Genomic DNA, 21,559 nt, shown 5'->3' on the forward strand with positions numbered 1-21,559 from the left:
TCCAAACCCCTCACCATCCTTGTTGCCCTCCTCTGGACATGCTCCAGTTTGTCTACATCCCTCTTCAACTCTGGTGCCCAAAACTGAATACAGTACTCCAAATGAGGCCAAACCAGAGCAGTGTAAAGCGGTACCATCACCTCCCATGATCTGGACACGATTTTCCATTTGACACAGCCCCAAATCCCATTTGCCTTTTTAGCCACTAAGTCACACTGCTGACTCATGTTCAAAGTATGGTCTACTAAGACTCCTAGATCCCTTTTGCACATACTACTGCCAAGACAAGCCTCCCCCATCCTATATTGGTGTAAAGGGTTTTCCTACCTAAATGCAGAACTTTACATTTGTCCCTATTGCATTTCATTTTATTTAGTTTAGCCCACTTCTCAAGCCTATGAAGATCATCCTGTATTCTGATACTGTCTTCTGTTTTGTTTGCTACCCAAGTTTAGTGTCAGCTGCAAATTTAATAAGTTCCCCCTCTAATCCCTCATCCAAATCATTTATAAATATATTGAACAATACATGCATCAGGACAGATCCCTGGGGCACTCCACTTGTCACTCTTCTCCTAATGGATGCTGAACCATTTACAAAGTACCCTTTCGGTACGAATTGTCAACCAGTTATTGATCCACCTGACAGAATCAGGATCCATACAGCTTTTTACCAACTCATCAACAAGAATTGAATGTGGAACTTTATCAAAAGCTTTACTGAAATCCAGATAAACTATGTCCACAGCATTCCCCTGACCCAGCAAGGTAGTCACTTTCTCGAAAAAAGAGATAAGGTTGGTCTGACATGACTTCTTTTTGAGAAACCCATGCTGAGTCTTAGAAATCACAGCTCTCTGTTCCAGCTGCTCAAGAACCATTGATGATTTGTTCCAAAATTTTGCCAGCTACAGATGTCAAGCTGATGGGTTGGTAGTTACCCATATACTCCTTTTCCCCTTTCTGGAAGATGGGGACAACATTCACCCATCTCCAATCATTTGGCACCTTACCTGTTCTCCAAGAAATGTCAAAAATAATGGAGGTTCAGAGATTAGATCTGCAAGTTTTTTTAGTACCCCCGGATGCAATTCATCTGGCCCAGAAGACTTTGTTTCATTTAAGGAAACTTTATGGACTGCCTCTACAGTGATCCTAAGCCACCATTCCCATACCCCCTGTTTTGATACTTTTTGCCACATTGAGCACTATTTCCCTCACTAGAGAAGACTGAAGAGATATAGGAGTTAAGCAGTTCAGCCCTCTCTTCATCATCTATTATAATTTCACTTTCTTGCCCTCACAATGGTCCTACAGAATCCCTACTCTTTTTCTTACTTGAAATATAACTAAAGAAGCCTTTTTTGCTATGTTTAGCACTTCTTGCTAGCCTAAGCTCATATTGAGCTTTAGCTTTTCTAACACTGTCCCTACAATTATTGGTTATTTGTTTATACTCATCCTTGGTAATTAGGCCTTCCTTCCATTTCTTAAATGCCTCTTTTTATTCCTCTAATCGTTTGACGGCTGCTTATAGAGCCACCTTTGCTTCCTTAGGCTCCTTCCATCTTTTCTTCTCACAGGAATTGTTTGTGATTGAGCCTTCAGTATTTCACTTTTAAGAAACTTCCAGCCCTCTTGGATTCACATCTCTTTAAGTCTTTCTGACCACAGGACTCTACCAAACACATCTTTAAGTCTGTTAAAATCTTCTTTCCTGAAGTCCAGTCTATATGTCCGACTATGTAAAGTTTTACTCTTTCCCACAATTGTAAATTCCAGAATCACATGGTCACTATTACCTAGTGTGCCCACTATTTCTACCTCATCTACCAGTTCTTCCCTGTTGGTGAGAATCAAGTCTAAAATAGCAGACTTCTCCTCTCTACTTTCTGGGAAATGAAGCTGTCGGCAAGACAAGTTAAGAAATTAATGGAGTTTGTATTTTTAGCAGAGTTTGTCTTCCAACAGATATCTGGGTAATTGAAGTCACCCATGACCACTGTTTCCCCCCTCTTTGATAGTTGTATAATTTGATCCAGGAGTATCTCATCCAAGTCCTCTGACTGGCTTGGTGGTCTATAGCAGACCCCCACAATAATACCAGTCTCATTTCCTACTTTTTATATTTACCCAAATGCACTCAACTGAACTTTCATGCTCAGCTACCTGTATTTCTTCACAAGTATAAAGAATCTTAACATATACTGCTACACCTGCCCCCTTCTTTACTTGCCTATCCATTTTGAATAAATTGTACCCCTCAATTCTAGTATTCCAATTGTGAGTATTATCCCACCACGTTTCCATGATTCCTATTAGATCCTAGTCCCCTTCCTCGGTTAGGACTACTAGTCCCTCCTGCTTGTTTCCTATACTCTGCGCAGTAGTATAGAGACATTGCAATCCATCCTTTGTGAGCCCCATAGTTTTGGTTTTGAACTTTCTTGTAAGTTAATAGTTCCTTGCTTATGTGCTGTTCCTGTAGATTTGCAATCTTCCAATCTTCAGTTCTTGCCATCACATCAGGTTCTGAATTTACATCTTGCTCCCCCTTTAGATTTAGTTTAAAGCCCTCTTCACCAGGTGCACAAGGGTTCTCCCCAAAATACTTTTTCCATCCCATGTGATGTGTACACTATCTCCTGATAGTAATTTCTCATATTGACATCGTAGACCATGATCCAGAAATCCAAACCTTTCCTAACAACACCAGTGATGTAGCCAGTCATTTACTTGCATGATTTTTCTCTCACTTCCTAAGCCACAGCCACTTACAGGAAGAACTGATGAAAACACAACCTGTTCTCCCAGGTCCTTGACCTTTTCGCCCAGATCCACAAAGTCTTTTTAAATATGTTCCATGCTGTGCTGGACAGTATCATTTGTTCCTACATGGATGAGAAGGAAGGGGACACCAAAATATAAAATGTGAACTACCATTGTGGATTCCTTTCATGGATAGTCTGAGTTTCACAGACCTTTCAGGAGATACATATGCACAAGGAACATTCATCCCAGTCCATTTTGCATTTGATAAGCAAAGCCCACAAATTCAGTTAAATCCTGAAATAGATTCATTTGGATCTCTCCTGTTCATGCGCTCTCTGTGTTAATTTCTTCATTTAAGATAGATCCAGCTTAGGTCTTCTCCCCCAATAAATGTTCTGCTCAAATGATTCTGCTATTAATCAAAGAGGAGCCATTTGCCAGAGCAGCATGTTGCACTGTGCATTGCAAAGACTGCTTAGTTTTATGTTGAAAATATCTTAGGAATAATGGCTATTTTGCTTTTGAGTCTATTTGCCTGCAACCAACAAAGAACTTTCATGATATACAGTATTTGCTGGCGTATAAGACTACTTTTCCCCCCCTGAAAAACATGCCTCCAAGTGGGGGGGGGGGTCGTCCTATACGCCGGGTGCACTTCAGTTGGGATAGACATAGCTGCCCATAGTGGCCCATAGTACTATACTGTAATGTAACAAACTCTATATTTTGAGTGGAAATGTTGGGGAGTCGTCTTATATGCCCAGTCATCTTATATGCCGGCAAATATGGTAGGTCTATGTTGTGTTGTTTACATTTTCCTCAAGGTATCCAATACCTGTCTTTAAGTATATGCTTGAAATATTTTAAATATACATCTTAAAGGATCAAGATCTTATCTTCTCCTGCCTAGTGGGATGTGGGATGTATATGTATATACATCTCATATGCCAAATATGGGACTTTTTGTATTGTAACCCACCACGAGTTGGTATGCTGAGAGTGGCGGGTAAGAAATATAATTAATAGTAATGATGATGATTTGTGAGATATACTGCAATATTGTATACCTTTTATTGTTCTGTGTTTTTAGCTATAATTTCCTTGGTCTCATGTGACAGGTTATTAGTTTTATATTCCACATAATTCTACTATTATATTAGTTGGCTTGGCCAGGTTACTTTTTATAATTCATTGTATAGGAGTCTGTTGGTAGAAAGAGAAATATGGAAGAAAATTTGAGAAAGATAAGGCTGTTTTCTATTTTTGCAATGCTTGGTGTATTTGGTGATAGAGAGTCTCTACAGAACGCTACTGACCTGGGAGTTAAACCACAAATGGAATGTCTTCTATTGCTTCCATGGCAAAAAAAAAAACAGGAAATGAAGCTCATCTGCATTTTTTAAAGTCCTTCAATTCACTGTAGTCTCTTCTTTTTCTAAATAGAGCATCATTCGTGTGGTTTTCCATGACCGACGCTTGCAGTATACAGAGCACCAGCAACTGGAATGCTGGCGATGGAGCCGGCCTGGAGACCGCATCCTTGACATAGGTGAGAACCTTTCATTGTGATATCCATACGGACAAGAACTGTGCAAGATACCTTCTACAGTTTTTTTTCTTACAAGTTTTCTGCACAAATGCCTTTTTTGAGGTAGTTGCCATGCAGTAAACACATAAACTTCCAGTCCTGCATCACCTTGCCGGATAATAGCTGGAAAAAAATAACGATGCCTATTTTTTCATAGTATATTTTATGCATAAAATCATAGATACACCTTGGTTCTTAGTGTAAACAGTCTTTTTACAGCTGTCATGAGCACTGTAGTGGGAACAAAATTAAAACTAGTCATATTTTTTACAGTATTGAAATTTGAAGCATGCCTTGTGTTTTTGGCTAAGTGACTTTTCAAATGGGTCTGGTATTGCAATGTTGTTTCTGTTCTTCAATTTTAATTTTTTTAAAATTTTAGGGGTTTTCTTCTACAGATATCCCACTGTCCGTTGGTATCTTAGACCCTAGAGCCAGTCCAACACAACTGAATACCGTTGAATTTTTGTGGGATCCATCTAAGAGAGCATCAGCATTTATTCAGGTAAGGCTAGGAGTAAGTAAATGCTTTATCTGTTGATAATGTTATCCAGACCACTTATGTGGAACTCCAAATACATAACAGAAATCTTGCCATTCTTCTCTAGGCTAAATTTTGTTTCAAGGTGCTAGTGAAAGCAAGGAAGACTTCAGTGACTGACGCAAAACAGAATATGATTTCACACAATGTGAAATGTGAAGAGTATTCTACACTGCCTGTGGATTCTGAAATGATAATAGGAAAACCATACAAATATCTCAGATGAATTCAAGGAAGAAGGTGCAAGTTATTGCAATTCAATGAAGCTAGGTTGAAAAGAAAGTTAAACACTTCTTGAGATAATCATCATACTTGAGATAAGCGCCATATTTATTCCAGGGTATCAAATGAAAAGCTTTGCAAGGTGATTATGGCATACTTTATCAATCAGTTGGATACTTCTAGTAATGGGGAAGCTGTGATGTGGATCCAGACTAGAAATTTCCAAGGGCAATAAGCATTGATGCTCCCCTGAAATTCTGCTCTTATGAGCTAGACACTCCAGAATAGGAATTCAAGGGGCATTTCGAGTTGCCCCAGGAAGGGGGAAATTGTGCTCTATTCTTGGACATTCTTGTGTGTGTGGAAATATTAATCTGGGTTCAACTCTATATGTAAATGTAGACTACGCCAATCCTTCTGTAATTTTTTTTATTGATGCTATATACATTCAGCAGGCAGCTGGATGCCTTCAGAAGCATCCAAGACCACTCTTAGACTGTGCAAACAATGGACTACCTCTTATAGCCAAATCATTAATATATTTTGCTAACAAACTTTTGCAGGAGATTGGCAGTTATAGGATGCTTTGAGGGAAATGCAACTATTGCAGGACAGACAGGCTACATTATATTTGTGCTAGTTCTTCCTACATAATGCTTATTGTACTGATTAAGAATGGCTAGGATACACAGATCAGGATCTGAAGTTGTGTTATTAGATTCCTTGAGTCTTGATTGAGTTTTGTACGACATATGAATATAGGCATATGAACTTGCTTCACATACTCCCTGGGCTACCAAAAAGATGTGGCAAGAATGGCTCAAGGTTGAAATTTCTCACCTTTCACTGCCTCTCACTGGCAGTTTTCCCTTCTATACTCTGGACTGCTAGTTTTCCCAGTAACAGCTGTATCTTTTCCTTGTATGTGAAAAGTAAGGCAGCTTCTTCTGGAGGTGTCTGAAGGAAGGGATGTGGATCTGTGCTTTCATACCATGCCAACCAATGTCAATGAAGTTGGTGACACAGCAAGGCTTTGCATTTAGTCAGGCAGTCACCTGCAGGATGGGTTATAGTGGATGCTCTGGAGAGAAGGTATGGGATCCAACAAGGATTTCTTGAAGCAGACCATAACTCAAGGAATCGGTTATGAGTGAATCCTGGTTTCAGAAACTTCAGACATCCATTTCAGAAACCCTCTTGAGTTAGGGTGATGTTTAGAGCAATTTTCTAAATGGATTTGAAACCTTAAATTCTATGGCTGTAATTATGAAATGCTGATCAGGACCATTTTGTTGTTTAAACAACTCCTTCTTTCTTTTCTTGAATAGGTACACTGCATCAGTACAGAATTTACTCCAAGAAAACATGGAGGAGAGAAGGGAGTACCCTTCCGGATACAGATTGACACATTCAAGCAGAATGAGAATGGCGAATATACAGAACATTTGCATTCTGCAAGCTGCCAGATCAAAGTATTCAAGGTGTGATGACATTGTGATTTCCAGAAGTTCTCCGGGTACCCTGTGTGTGTGTGTGGTGGTACGGGGGTTGTTTGTTTTTTTGGTGGCTAATGAATGGCAGAAAATAGATGTCAGTGGAGGGCGATATTAGAAAAAGATTTAGTGTAGCTTGGATACCTGCCTGAGGAAATGCTGACTCTTGAAGCACAGTTGAAACCTGGAGGCTGAAACACGGGTGCAGGTAGGTGAAACATGAGCTGAAATACAATGTCATTTGACAATGAATGAAGAAGTTAAGCATACCCCATTTACTTGATGCACTGTGCATCAAGTAAACTAGATTACTAAATTAGCAAATGCACTAGAAAGATAGATAATACATACATACAATAAAAGGATTACAGAAATGAAGATTAATACAACAAAAACAGTATTATACACAATGTTTTCTTTTGTAAACTGCTTCAGGCATAAGGAGAGGTGGCATAAAATACAATGAAAGCTGCCTAAAATTTCAGACAATGGATTGAATCCAGATGGAACTAGCAATTTCTGTCACTTCACCTTTCCTGCTGCAGACCCCATGGGGGCCATGCCATCCCTCAGGATCCTGTTTCCTCAGAAGCAGCATTTCATGGAGATTGGGGCATTGAAGCGGAAGAAGAGAGGCAGGAAAGTTCCATTCTACCATTGGAAAACTTAATCTGGATACAATCCTGATCCCTCATTTTACACATTCTGCCAAACAGTAGAAGAGTGGGAGCCTCAGGCAGGCCATTCTACCAGGTGCGAACCACAAAGGTCAATTCTACTATTGTTCGGTTTCTTATTTCAGTACGACTGGGGAGAAATTATTTTATGGCAAAAGGTACTAATCGAATTTATAGACAACGGGCAATTTAGTGTAAAAAGCAGTGTTATGCTAAGTGTGCATTTCAACATGGTTGTTTGAAAAATAACAAGATTATAACTTTTCTTAATAACATGTACATTATGATACAAGCTAAGCTAATATGTGAATGAAGTCAAGTGTAATAATTCACTATCAAAGAATTTTATAATTTGGGACACATACAATTTAACCTGAGGGCCAAGTCACCAATTGCCATAATAACTTGTCAAGGCCCAGACCTGAGTCCCGCTGAACCTCAGCTCATCTCTCAGGCTACCAGAGCTCAAACCTGTGAGTCCTTGAGTCTAAGAGTGCACAAGAAACCAGATGTTTTTTAAAATTAAGAAAAGGCTTAGATTAGACTACAAAGAAGTTCAACACAGTCTGTTGAATCAAGTGGTTAAAACAATAAATCTGACTTCTGTCTAGACATGATACCTGCCTTCAGAAGATACGGCACTTTCACACACACTGAATAATGCACTTTTAACGAACTTTCAGTGCACTTTGTAACTGTATTTTATTGTGTGAAATGGCAAAATCCACTTGCAAATGATTGCTAAAGTGCATTGAAAGTAGATTGTCAGTGCATTATTCAGTGTGTGTTGATGTGCCCAAAGCCACAAAATTCCAACTCCCCTTTTCGCTAATTAAATTATACCATTGTTCTTCTTACATCAGGTGGCATTGCAAATCCAGTGGGGGGCTCACATTCATGGGAACTCACCTTCTCTGCTCCCTCTCCCATCTAATGGATAGCTGGTCTCCCAAAAACGTAGTCACCACATTCTTGGCTCTAGCTTTCAAAGATAAGAGCCTGTGGCTGAGATGAATTAATTAAAGACACCTGTGAAGCAGAATAGGACCACTTAACCCTAGGGAGGAGCTGTATCCTGGAGTTTAGCTAGGAACGTAGACTAGTTTCACAACTTGCCAATTGATTCTAATGAATTAGGAACGTATATTAGGAACACCAGCATTAATGGAGCTAAATTACAAAGTAACAGAAATTCTGCTCTCCATTAAATGGTTTGCTTTTATTGTGAGATAACATTCTATACCACAGTTATATATGTCTTGGCTTAAATAATATCTTCCCTGTGCTTTTGTAGCCCAAAGGAGCTGATCGGAAGCAGAAAACAGACAGAGAAAAAATGGATAAGAAAACGGCTCAGGAAAGAGAGAAATATCAGCCTTCTTATGATACAACCATTCTCACAGAGGTAATAGCTCTAAAGCCTAGATGTGCTTATTAAAATCTTTATATGCCGCCTTTCTCCATACAGTGGATATATATGACTATCAAAGGCAACTTTATATGGAAAGATATTTGACATTTCAGGAAGATTTTATGATGAACTGGGCTATAATTAAAATTATTCTGTTAACAATGCAATCTTAAATGGAGGTCAGAAGGATGTAAATCTGAAAACACTGGTAGGCATACATCAACCATTGTGTGCCTGATCTATACTGGAAAGCTGTTAGTTGTATCAGTAATAACCCAGTGAAGTTTTCATATTCCAAAGAGCTGAAAGTAGGCCTTTTCCTTTTAGTCTTATGCTTCATTAGAAAATGTCTGACCAAAGTCCAAAAGAGGACATTACAATATTTATTTTATTTATTTATTTAGATTTTTATACCACCCTTTCCTACGGCTCTGGGCAGTTTACATAAAACATTTAGAAACATTTACATAGAACACTTTCAAAATCAATATAACAATATAACAATAACATACCAACTAGAACAGTATTTTAACAATAACTTTGACACTCCCTCAGTAGGTTCGGTCCCTCAGTCTGGGGGTGGGGACCTGTAGATGTTATGGGTCAGTCGACCTCAAGCAAATGCCTGGTGGAAGAGCTCCTTTTTGCAGGCCCTGAGGAATTGTGGAAGTTCTGGCAGGGCCCTGATCTCTTTGGGGAGCTCATTCCACCAGGTGGGGGCCAGGACTGAAAAGGCCCTGGCCCTTGTTGAGGTCCGACGTGCCTCTTTAGGGCCAGGGATCCACAGCCTGTTGGAAGTGGCAGAGCGTAGCACTCTCCTTGGGGTATAGGCAGGGAGGCGGTCTCTCAGATACAGTGGGATCCCTAAATGACAAGTGAGGGTTCAAGAATTTTGGGAAGTGAGTAAGGTTGGCAGTGATAATTAAGCTCGTGTTAAAGAGCTTTAGTTGGCTATATCCTCTGTATTGTAAGAACTGCACATGCTTACATGCTGTAATTTTAAGCAACTTTTTTTCCAGCAGTCATTTATAGTGCTACAGAAGCCATGTGCAGCCTTTCTTGTGAAACATCCACTAGCACCTGTAAGACCTTTTAGAAAACAACTTTATTTTAAGGGATTGCCAGACCTAGATGGTTTGCTCTCAACAGGAATGGCCTTTAGCATCTAGCAACAAGAAATCCTGTGGCCAATAAAGAGTTAAATATTTGCTAATGCTTATGTTTGCTCCGGAGAGAAATCCTAGGAAATGCCACAGATTACCTCTTTCTTTCATAGCAAACAAACAGAAGAAATACCATTCAGAATGTTCTTGAAAACTTGACAGGTTATTTCACTCCCTGCCAGCAGCATTCACCTGGAGCTCTTCCTTTAAATTCTGTGGGATTTACTGCTAATTCCGACTGCTTTCAACTGGAGTAGGATTGGGACAAGGTTCAAACTACATAGCGGTGCATCAGCTTTTCTCTAGCAGCATTTTACATGTAGCTTATTTAATGTGAGGGCACTTCTGTCTGAATCTAATTTCAGTTTGGGATGGATTATGGCAAGTTATATTTGGTACTGATTTAACTGAAATGCCTCTTCTCCCTTTAAATTGTCACTCTGCTCTGTGATGTAGGTCTTTCAAGTCACTGACTGAGAATAAACCAGAATCCCTTGAGCTCATATTTTCCCTCCCTTTTCCCTATGCATACCATGCCAAGATCACAGCCTTGTTATTTTATGAAATTTTCATCCCAGTTGGTCAGTTTTAACAAATTGTGGTGTGTTCTTTCTACAAATCACACATATAAAGTACAATACATTTATTGGCTACCCCTCCCAGTTTAATATTGTCTGCAAATTTAATAAGTATCCCCTCTAAACCCTCATCCAAATCATTTATAAATATATGTTGAACAACATAGGTCCCAGGACAGATCCCTGGGGCACTTCACTTGTCACTCTTCTCCAAGAGGGTGCTGAACCATTAACAAGTACTCTCTGGGTATGATCTGTCAACCAGTTATTGATCCACCTGATAGAATTAGGATCCATACCATATTTTACCAACTTGTCAACAAGAATATCACGTGGAACCTTATCAAACGCTTTACTGAAATCCAGTGAGGGTCAGCAAGTAAGTTAGCTGTTGGCTGGTATGTTGTGATCAAAAGTGAAGGTGTAACCAGTTACAAATCAAAATTTTAAAATGAAGAGTAAACACAGTGTGCCCTCAAAAGTGCTTCACTGTGTGCTTTGTAATATTTGTATAAGCTCAGCCAATCATGTATTCCTCTCATGTACAAATGATACATATTCTTAGTCTTCTTTTGAAAATACTATTTCTCTGTGTAAGTAGGGAATGTGTGTGTGTGAATCCCTATCATCAAGGTTCCCTATACTTGTGAAAGTAGCAAGTCTAGCTTTAGCAGCCAATCGGAGGAAGGAAGCTGGCCTTTTGACCAGCTACTCCATTTCAGCTCAGCCTTCCCGCAGCAAGTGACCGTCCCGTTTACCCTCCCATGAGGACAGCACAAGATTAGCTGGATACTATATAGAGCTGAGTAGGAATTTTGAGGAGCCCCTCTTCCATCTGTGCCATACCATTTCTGTGGGGTGGGTTATAAGAACTGGTTAAGCCACAGAGCTGAGGGCCAGCATGGTATACTGGTTAAGAGCAGCAGATACTAATTTGAAGAGCCAGGTTTGATTCCCCATACAACAAGCTGGGTGACTTTGGGCTAGTTGCAGTTCTCTTAGCTAGAGCTCTCTCAGTCCCACCTACCTCACAGGTGTCTGTTATGGGGAGAGAAAGGGAAAGGTGTTTGTAATCTTGGAACTTGTTTGGGTAGTGAAAAGCAGAGTATAAAAAAACAGCTCTTGTTAGCAGAAATATGGTGGGTTGCTTTGGATAGGTAGGGTTAATCAGCAAGCATCCTGAGGCATCTGAATGGAGGGCGTGTCTGGGAACAGTCCATTGCATGCCATGTAGCTGGATGCACTGTGAACGTATACTCTTGGGGCTGAATGGCATCTTTGGAACCTGCTAGTAGCCCTGTGGCACATCAGGGAAGAGTGATTATGCTGGGCACCGCTGTGCACACACAGTTATAAAGGCAATGATAAGCAAGGCCAGCAGAAATACCCATCGAGTTCGGAGTAGGGTGGATCTGTCCAGAAGGCAGACCATGTGGATGCTAGAAAGACTGGTGTTTAAAGAGACAGCCATTTCTGATCCCTATAAAACATGCTTTTCTCACTGTTCCTAATTTGGTTTTGTTTAAATAGTGTTCCCCGTGGCCAGATGTGCCTTATCAAGTAAACAATGCACCGTCTCCAAGTTACAACAGCTCTCCAAACAGTTTCAGTCTTGGAGATGGGTATGTGATAAAATATTTTTATCTCTTCAACTGACAGTGGCACCATTTTCAAGTGTGTGCTTATTTTCGCATGCGTGCTTTCTCCCTTCTTTTTAGGTAGATAAGGCATATTAAGATGCAGATAGCGTTAAGACAGTTATAAAGCTGTTTTAGTGAGATGGTAACACTAAATTCTGTCCACTTGTGTTCTTGAGCAATTCCTATTCACTTGAATAGTAGCAAAGTGAAATTTTTGGTAGAAACATTCAAGCCCAATCTCTGTGTCAAACATTTTATTATGTAGTAAATGTAATAACTTAAAATTGTTTATAACTTACAATGGTCTATGAGTTGTGCACTCAGCTGTACTTTGAATCTTCTAGAGAAAAGCTAGGTAAAAATACCTTAAATGAACAAAAATGTAACCAATAATACACAGAAATTGGTCCCTTTTGACAGAGAACAAAAATTCTAAGGACCAAATACTATGGAACAAATCCTAATGCCTCAATTTTGTGTTTTTTCCCCTGAGGTAAATTCCTGTAGACAGAAACTTGAATAAGTAAAAGGTGGCTTATTATCCGCAAATTTTATTTCTTGTACCAATTCTGCAAAATGTCTTATACTCAGGAAATATTCATTTCAAAATATGGGCCTACTAATTTTTACTCGTTATTGAGTACTTAATAAGATGTGCACATGATCTTGGAAAGGAAGATCTTCTAAACGTATTTATGATTCTTTTCAATAGTTATAGTCTACAAATCTATATTTAAATTTTTGACAAACGAAATAAGTTTAACAGTCAGCAAACATCATCGTCGATAAGAGACTTAATTTTTCTTTCTTTCTTGGCTTTGTATAATTTTTAGAAACAGTTCTCCAACTCACCAGGTCGATCTCCTGCCTCCCAGCAATGACGTAAGTATTTGAGATCATGTTAATGTGATGCTTTTCTTTTTTTAGGACACTGGTGAACAGTTCATTTCAAGACCCTCTTATTCTTTTTGCAATGTAGCATCTCCTCCCTTCTGCTTCTATTCAAGATGCTCAGCAGTGGCTTCATCGAAACAGATTCTCTCCATTCTGTAGACTGTTTTCAAGTTTTTCAGGTATGAGGTTTTATATATCTCTGTGTCCTTATCATCCTTTTGTGTTGCATGGAGGGAACATGATACAATGAATACATTTTTAAGTCTTCTAAAGGAAAAACCTTTGTTGTGCAGTACGGGCACACATTTCTCATTTGTTTGACAGTTCTTTCACTTTAGTTCGTGATTTTGTTGTTGTTGTAGGGATATTATTTTCAGTGCTTAAATGGCAACATTACTTGGTGAGAATGCTGCCCTTCTCCTGAGCAGCAAACGTGTTGAGATTACTGTTGGAGTAAGGTGACCAGATTGTTCCACTTTTGGAAGGACATCTGGGGGTACCTGGCAAATTGTACTTATGTTGAAATTAAAAAATATTTCTTACAATACTATTTTTGCGTTCTATGCATTGTATGAAACTTTTTGTTGCTCCATATAGACCCAATTTTTAATCAAGAATTTTTAATCAAAAATCACCATTTTAATCAATGGTGTCATGCTTTACCAATGTTAAAATCTGGTCACCTTATGATGGAGTGTATATTTAAAATTAAGAGTTCAGCAATACAGACTCAAAATATGCTTTAATGGGAGCCCATTATGTTCTTTAAGGAGAGTAGTGATAATATCAAAGTCAAGTTGGAGTAGAATTTACCTCTGCTGTGTTTCTGAAAACTAGCTGGAGGGATCTACTCAATTTTTGGAATTTGACAGTTCATGTGCTGCTACATCTAACAATAGTTGCAAACTGGATCAAGGACAACAGTCTTCCACCATTTTGTAAAGCTTTTGTTTAAAGCTTTCTTTACAATGGAATGCCATCTAGCTAGATTTTTTTAAAAGGGGAAGGCTACAGCAAACTTTCTTCCATAGACCTATCTATATCTTCTCCCCATTATATGCTGGTGAGATCACACCATTGTTGTAAAAAGAGACATTTGAGAACATAGCAAAGGTTAAAGTACAGTTAGGGTCTTATGTAATGGGAAACCCTTCAATGTGGAAACACTTTAAAAAGTATTGAGTGTGTTACCTATTGGTATGAGCTTAGGTTTTGCATAGTTGTGTTATCTCAAATCTAGGGGTCAAGTATTTAAATGAAAGATAGGAGATCTGGAAACTGATGTTGCTGTAATGGTATTAGGTAGAACAGTATCATGCTGTAAAATGGAAATTATGTGGGTTTCCCCAGGTTGCTTCTGTTTATGATTTAATAGTGTACCTGTAGTTTCCATGTAAGGACATTTTAGTACCATTTCCTGAAAGCTATGGCCTCTCTCAGGATGGTGAGTTTGGGAGATATCATTAAGATAACACATTAATTAATTAATTCATATTGTTAAAACTGCTTTGGTTTCAGAGCAGAAGCAGCGTGAACTTGTACATGGCTTTAACATCTTTCTTCCAGATCTGCCTTTTCTTATTGACTATGCTATGAATATGGATAAAGCCTCTTTTCACCCAGCTGTTTGCTGTGTTTCTCCTCTCAGTGCCCCTTCTGATTTGCTTAACAGGACTGAGATTTGGTTTTGTAACTCTCACAAACCTTTGACAAGAACAACCTTTCCTTGAAATATGTAGGTGCTGACTTGCTGAAGATGTCTAAAGAAGATTTTGTTCAGATCTGTGGGCCTGCTGATGGCATTCGACTTTTTAATGCCATTAAAGGAAGGTTTGTAATGGTCTCTTCTTGCTGTTGTTGTAGCATCAGTTTGTAACATGAAAATCCAGCCCCGAATTTAAATATAATATTGTGCAGTGCCATGATTCTTGTGCCCTTTCACACTATTAGAATTATGCTATGATTAAATGAAGCGACACTTAAGAACTCACATTAACTGTATACTTATACCCGAGGCCCATAACAACTGATACTGTGCCTAACATGAAAATGGAAAGCAGTGTGTGTCAGTATAATGTGTTTAATGTTAAATGTTTTGCCTGTAGGAATGTAAGGCCCAAGATGACTGTTTATGTCTGCCAAGAACCTGAGCAGAATCAATCTCATCTTCACCAAAAACGAGAAAATGGAGATAACAATCTTTGTGGTAAGCATCTTGCCCTTTGGCTAAGATCCCAGTTTTCCATAAGTGAGAACAAGATGCCCTAAGTAGCATCAAAGTCAAATACTCCTCTTCAGTAGTGATGGCCTGACCCTGTTTAGTCACCATACACACGAGTAGGCAGGTACGTATGGAAATGTTGTGGTAGCACATAGTGTGAATCTAAGCTATTGTGAAAGCACTTTTCTTGAAGTTTTTAGATCACAAGCAGCCGGGTATGCTTGCAGGGAGCAGATAAGAATAGGCTTGTCCCATTTGATTAACGTAGACTGCCATTGTAAATACGTCCAAGGCGGAAAAAGGTCCCTCAGGTACGCAGGTCCCAGACCATGCAAGGCCTTAAAGGTTAAAACCAGCACCTTAAACTTTATCTGGAATTCAACTGGTAACTAGTGCAGCTGCTGGAGAACAAGTCATAAGAGAGCTTTCCATGGGGTCCTTGTAAGGACTCAAGCAGCAGCTTTCTGTACCAGCTGTAGTTTCCAAGTCAGGGATAAGGGGAGGCCTGTGTAGAACAAGTTACAGTTATCTAACCTGGAGGCGATGATTTCATGGCTCACTGTGGCTGGATGTTCTGGGGCCAGGTAGGGCACTAGTAGCTTTGCCAGATGTAGATGGAAAAATGCCTGGTAAGCTACTCTGGTGATCTGTGCCTCCATAGATAAGGAGGCATCAAAGATCACTCCTAAATTCATGACAATGTGAGCTACCTGAAGCTGCACCCTGTCAAGAGCAAGGAGATGTGCCTCCTTGTCTCATCCCTTTCTACCCAGCCGCAGGACCTCCATCTTCAGGGGACTGAGCTTCAGGCAGCTTTGCTCGAGCCAGTCTGCCACAGCTTCCAGACACTTGGGCAATGATTCAGGCGGAGTATACAGCCTGCCACTCATTAACAGGTAGAGTTCGGTGTCATCTGCATATTTGTGACATCCCAGCCAGTATCTATGGACAAGCTAGCCTAGAGGACACATGAAGATATTAAAAAGAATCAGGAAGAGAATTGCACCTTGAGGAACATCACTGGAGTTCGCAGCGGTGTGATTGTTCCTCCCTGATAGCAACCCTCTATCCCCAACTATGGATCTTACCATGATAAGTGAATGGGTCCAGGACTAGCAAGTAAAATGAATGTTCCTATTACGGGAGGGCAGAAATCTATTGGTGGCAGTTGGCCTTACAAGATTGCAGTTGTGTCTGTTAGAATTAGCAGTATAAACAATTTTAATGGATTACAATTATTCTATGTACTATACTATGAGCTGCAAGCCATAACTTTGCAAGCTACAAACCAGACCTGTAAGGCTGGATGGTATAGAAATGTAATAAATAAATAATGAGGAAGTTTGTGCAAAATACTATAATTGTGTGAATTATTAAGTGGGGAACCTGGAGGGCTGTCCTCCAAATTGCACAAAAGTTTATCCCCAGGCAAGTAACTTTATGGTCTTAATCTTGGTTCCTCACTGTAAGTTACAAACAAACACACAAAATGAATGAGGGCCCTTTCATACCCATTTAGGTTTTGCCTTGAATATATGCAGATCCTGGTGCATTCTTACAGTGAAAATCTAAAGGTTTCTCCCATTTTATTGCAGTATACCATGCCATTTTCTTAGAAGAGCTGACAACCCTGGAATTAATGGAGAAGATTGCAAACTTGTACAGTATTTCCCCACAGCAGATAAACCGGATCTATCGGCAAGGACCCACAGGAATCCATGTATTAGTGAGCAATGAGGTAAGGGTTTAATGGGAATACTTCCTGCCTGATACCAAGTGTTGTGTTCAAGGGACTTCTCTGACCTAAACCATATTCAATTTGGAGTGACCTGATTATTATGTGGGTTTCCCCTCTGTACTCCAAATTACTAAATTTCACATAGTGAACATTTTCAGCTCTGTGTGGAGTGCAAGTTAGTGATGGGATCTTAAAATGAAGACACTAATGTTCCCTCTTGCTTTTCTTTTCCTCTTTAAGAGAAGAAATCTGCATTCTCTGTAGTAGCAGAGAACAAGAAAGCCTGGGAATAGAAGTAATGTGGATATCATGCATTAATTTTAAATGGTGTATATAGAAGCCAGTAAAGCCCATCACCTCAGAACCAAAGTAGACATAATTGCAAGAGCTTTGTGGATGTCTCTCCTGTGACATTTAAAAAAATGTGAACACTGTGAGCCCCCTGACTGGAGATTGGAACTGTGGTGGTCAGTGCAAACATTCTCTGGAGTTCCTGTTTGCCTTTCAGGGGAAAACACACATAATCACCTGTAATTTGTCCTTCATACATATAAATAAAAATAGGTCCATACTGCTCAAATATTTCCTTGCAAGACCCAAATGCAGTGCCGCAATCCTGCCTCTTCACTGTCATTGTCCACTTACCATTACCATGGCTGCCTTATTTTTCATGCTAGATTGACTTTCCATATTTTTAAATTGTTGGCAAGAACAATCAAAATCTGAGAGAACAAGGAAAGAAAACAGCTGCGCAGTAACTTCCTTGTTCCTTGAGTCTAGCAAAAGAAAACAAAGCCACTGTGATGAAAGTCAGCAAGCATCAACAGTAGCTTCTTTAACACCTCCCTGAAGCAGCTGGCTGAGCTGGCAACCTCTGCTGCGCTAAGAGGTTAATATGTGTGCTGACCCTAATTCTTCTGCTTCTGTTTAGAAGGTACATTTTAAGAGTGTATTTGCATTCATTTTATTGCCTCCTTGGACAAACTGCCTCTTTCGTGACAGCAGTTTTTCATGCATGCACCCTCCTTCTGCTCATTTAGAGGATTCTTTTCCACCACCTTAGCACCAGTGCATTTTGGGGTTATTCCAACACATCCCATAATTAAAACAGTATAGGGTTATTTGCTATCCCAAGCACTTCCAAGTCTAAGGGTTTAGGATTGTTCTACAAAACATTTAGAAGTGTATTATGAACATGAATACAAATATTCAGAACACTTGGCCTAGTTTACTTGGCCTAGTTATTTCATCCATTACAGCAGCTGAGAAGTGAACTGAGAGTCCTCTTATTCTAGGAATTGTTTAGATCTGTTAGTAAGAAACATGGACGGATCCGGGTATAAAAACTTTCTAGAATAAGGACCCTCAAATCAGTTCTCAGTTGCTATAATGGGTGAAATAGCTGTGGAAACTTCTTATGTTCAGAACTTGCTATGTAGACCTCAGGAGAGAAATATGAAGCATTTATATAGCACTTCTGTTATTTGAGTCATCTAAATAGCAACACTCTGAAACAATTCTGTGTTATATCCATTTTCCTGACGGGTGACTGAAAGAAGGGTCATAAACTTATTATAGAGAGCTAGCTTGGTGTAGTGGTTATGAGTGTGGACTTCTAATCTGGCAAGCTGGGTTTGATTCCCTGCTCCTCCACATGCAGCCAGCTAGGTGACCTTGGGCTGATAAAGCTGTTTTGACCGGGCAGTAATATCAGGCCTCTCTCGGCCTCATCCTCCTCACAGGGTATCTGTTGTGGGGATAGGAAAGGGAAGGCAAATATAAGCTGCTTTGAGACTCCTGGTAGAGAAAAGCAGCATATAAGAACCAACTCTTCTTCTTCTACATATTCTTAAGGTAAAGGTATCTCCTATGCAAGCACCGAGTCATGTCCGATCCTTGGGGTGACACCCTCTAGCGTTTTCATGGCAGACTCAATGCGAGGTGGTTTGCCAGTGCCTTCCCCAGTCATTACCGTTTACCACCCAGCAAGCTGGGTACTCGTTTTACTGACCTCGGAAGGATGGAAGGCTGAGTCAACCTTGAGCCGGCTGCTGGGATTGAACTCCCAGCCTCATGGGCAAAGCTTTCAGATGGCTGCCTTACCACTCTGTGCCACAAGAGGCTCTTTTTCTACATATTCTTAGATAATCCTAAAGTGAGTGTGGACTCCTTTACACACAGCCTAGTTTCTCAATTACTGCAGTCTATCATCTCTGGAGTGACGGGTTTATCTCAATACTTATCCCATGACTTTTTCCTATTTTATTCTTACAGTCTATCAAAATATAATCTTGAGGTCATAATTTGGTTCTCCTACAGCTCACGCTGTGTTTAAGTAAACAGGCTTTAGCTGAACAGAATTCCGAATAGTCTAAAGGTGAGATTTCAGCACCACGAACAGTTCCTGCAACCTATGTTCTTAGGCCTTTGTGGTTAATTCTATCTCCCCCCCCACACACACACACAATTCTTAATTTCTTGACCATATGTGTTTGTATGCCTTGCCATCTTCATACTTTTTTGTACTAAAACCATGTCTGCCCTCCTCCATAAAATCTAGGGTTGATATTGTATATTGGCATCAAAGTCTGTCATGACAGTATGTATGGCACAGAAGCTTTCCTTAGTAACATTATTACTGCTGCTTGCAGATAGTCATATTGGTCCAATGCAAAAACCAAGCACAAAAGCCATGTCTTATCAAATGTAGTTTGGACCATGACTACAGCATATTCCAATCTAACATGGAGTAAAGGATCTTGAAAGTACTTTGAAGCTAAGGTGTTTAGCTTGTTTACTTCTCCACTGGATTATGGCCAAGGAACAACCTTTTATCATAGTAAATTTGCATATATGAATCCTGAAATAACTGGGTAAACTCGCATTTTGGGGGGAAATCTGGTAACCCATGTTTGTTGGAGAGAATTTGGCACTAGATAAATGGGTACAATAATCTTCCTTCAATTCATTTCCATAAATGCCTGACTTGTTTTCCAAATATGGGGATATTTGCTGTGAAAATCCTGCAATCTTTGCTAATTGTCCTGTGGTTGCATGCACAAGAATCACTTAAGAAGCCTCATTGCATATGACCTCTGAGGAACATGGTTAAAGGAGGCAAAGCCGAGAAAAGGACTCCCAGCCAGCTACAGATGAGGCCTGTGATTTTTAGTCTGAAAGTCTCCTTGCCGTCTCACTTGGATGGTTCTGAACCTTTTAACGTTTGAATAGTCATGAAATGCTTTAAAGCAGTCTCTGGAAAGAGAATTGCCTTGCCTGGCTTTGGTGCAGGGTGGGGTGTGCTTCATTAAATACTTGGGTTACTTATTAACAACAACAATTGCTTTGTTTTTGTGTTTAAGTGGCAGGGCAGCAAAAATGATGCAAACAAAAGGCACCAAGTGGATGTTCTTCATGCATCGTTAGACATGTGATTGGGGGGGGGGGCAGCATTGACCTCAGTTTTACCAGATATGTGGTATTCCACTGATGTGTGGCTGAAAAAAATTCAAGTGGAAGGAATGATTTTCTGTGAATCATGGTTAGGGGTGACTGAGTGTGGTGTAATAAGAGTCTCTGGTGAAATACTAGCTTGACTGACATGTAATCACTTTCACCCTATTACTTCAGTGGAACTGGCAGCTGACTCCTTTATGTCTAACATACTTGGGGGTATAGAGCCACCACCACAAATGTCCTCCTTGAACAGTGTTAGAAAGATTACCATTGCTTAGAATGTTTATCTCTTTGTGTTCCAGGGCCCAAGATAATTATTTTATCTCTTGCTGGGTCAGGAACAATGTTTGTAAATACAAATGCTCATGTGTAAAATTTTGCCTGCTTCCCCAAAAGGGTTCTTTGTAGATGAGTACATTAATATTGGGTTTCTGGCAATACAGCATTACCATACAGAATGACAAAGGTACATGGACACTGCTGCAAGAATTACGCTCGGAATCGTCGCATGGTTGTGAAAGAATGAGTCCTTCTCATCTCAGTCTAGAACCTGTCAGCCTGTCTTTTGGAGAGGTCCCTTTACAACTGAGCTCTGTACAAATATGACTGTCTTGTTCTGTGAAGCTAAAATGGAACATGTTTAGGATTGATATCTCAAGGGAAATGCATACATTTTAAATTGTTACCTTTGTTTTTCATCCAGATGGTACAAAACTTCCAAGATGAATCGTGTTTTGTCATCTCTACATTAAAAGGTATATATATATATATATATACACACATGTACATACACATACTATTTATGTATTAGTTTTAGAATTACTTCCACTTGGAATAAGGATGACAGTGAAATGACGGAAAATTGGCAGGCATAAAATGACTACTACACAAACAGGATGAATCAGAGTAGGATTCTAGAAGTAGAATATTGAGCTTTATGGGCTTCAAATGAAATGGTGGAAACTTCTATAAGCAGATAAATGAAGAAGAGTTGGTTCTTATATGCTACTTTTCTCTACCTGAAGGAGTCTCAAAGCGGCTTACAATCACCTTCCCTTTCCTCTCCCCACAACAGGACACCCTGTGAAGTGGGTGAGGCTGAGAGAGCCCTGATATCACTGCTCGGTCAGAACAGTTTTATCAGTGCTGTAGCGAGCCCAAGGTCA

At 39.8% G+C, this 21,559-nt stretch overlaps 1 protein-coding gene across 2 annotated transcripts in view; it reads left to right on the forward strand.

Annotated features, from left to right (window-relative positions):
- Nucleotides 1-21,559, forward strand: part of TFCP2L1 (transcription factor CP2 like 1) — a 58,751-nt gene that overhangs the window by 31,261 nt on the left and 5,931 nt on the right. For both annotated transcript variants that reach the window (XM_077320543.1, XM_077320542.1), the window contains exons 4-14: nt 4,215-4,320; nt 4,758-4,864; nt 6,451-6,603; nt 8,587-8,697; nt 11,975-12,066; nt 12,918-12,966; nt 13,064-13,157; nt 14,718-14,808; nt 15,084-15,184; nt 16,795-16,937; nt 21,097-21,148. In XM_077320543.1, coding sequence (XP_077176658.1) covers nt 4,215-4,320; nt 4,758-4,864; nt 6,451-6,603; nt 8,587-8,697; nt 11,975-12,066; nt 12,918-12,966; nt 13,064-13,157; nt 14,718-14,808; nt 15,084-15,184; nt 16,795-16,937; nt 21,097-21,148 — 1,099 coding nt within the window. The remainder of the gene's footprint in view (nt 1-4,214; nt 4,321-4,757; nt 4,865-6,450; nt 6,604-8,586; nt 8,698-11,974; nt 12,067-12,917; nt 12,967-13,063; nt 13,158-14,717; nt 14,809-15,083; nt 15,185-16,794; nt 16,938-21,096; nt 21,149-21,559) is intronic.

Source organism: Paroedura picta, chromosome 2, assembly GCF_049243985.1.
Source record: "Paroedura picta isolate Pp20150507F chromosome 2, Ppicta_v3.0, whole genome shotgun sequence".
NCBI classification, from domain to species: Eukaryota; Metazoa; Chordata; class Lepidosauria; order Squamata; family Gekkonidae; genus Paroedura; species Paroedura picta.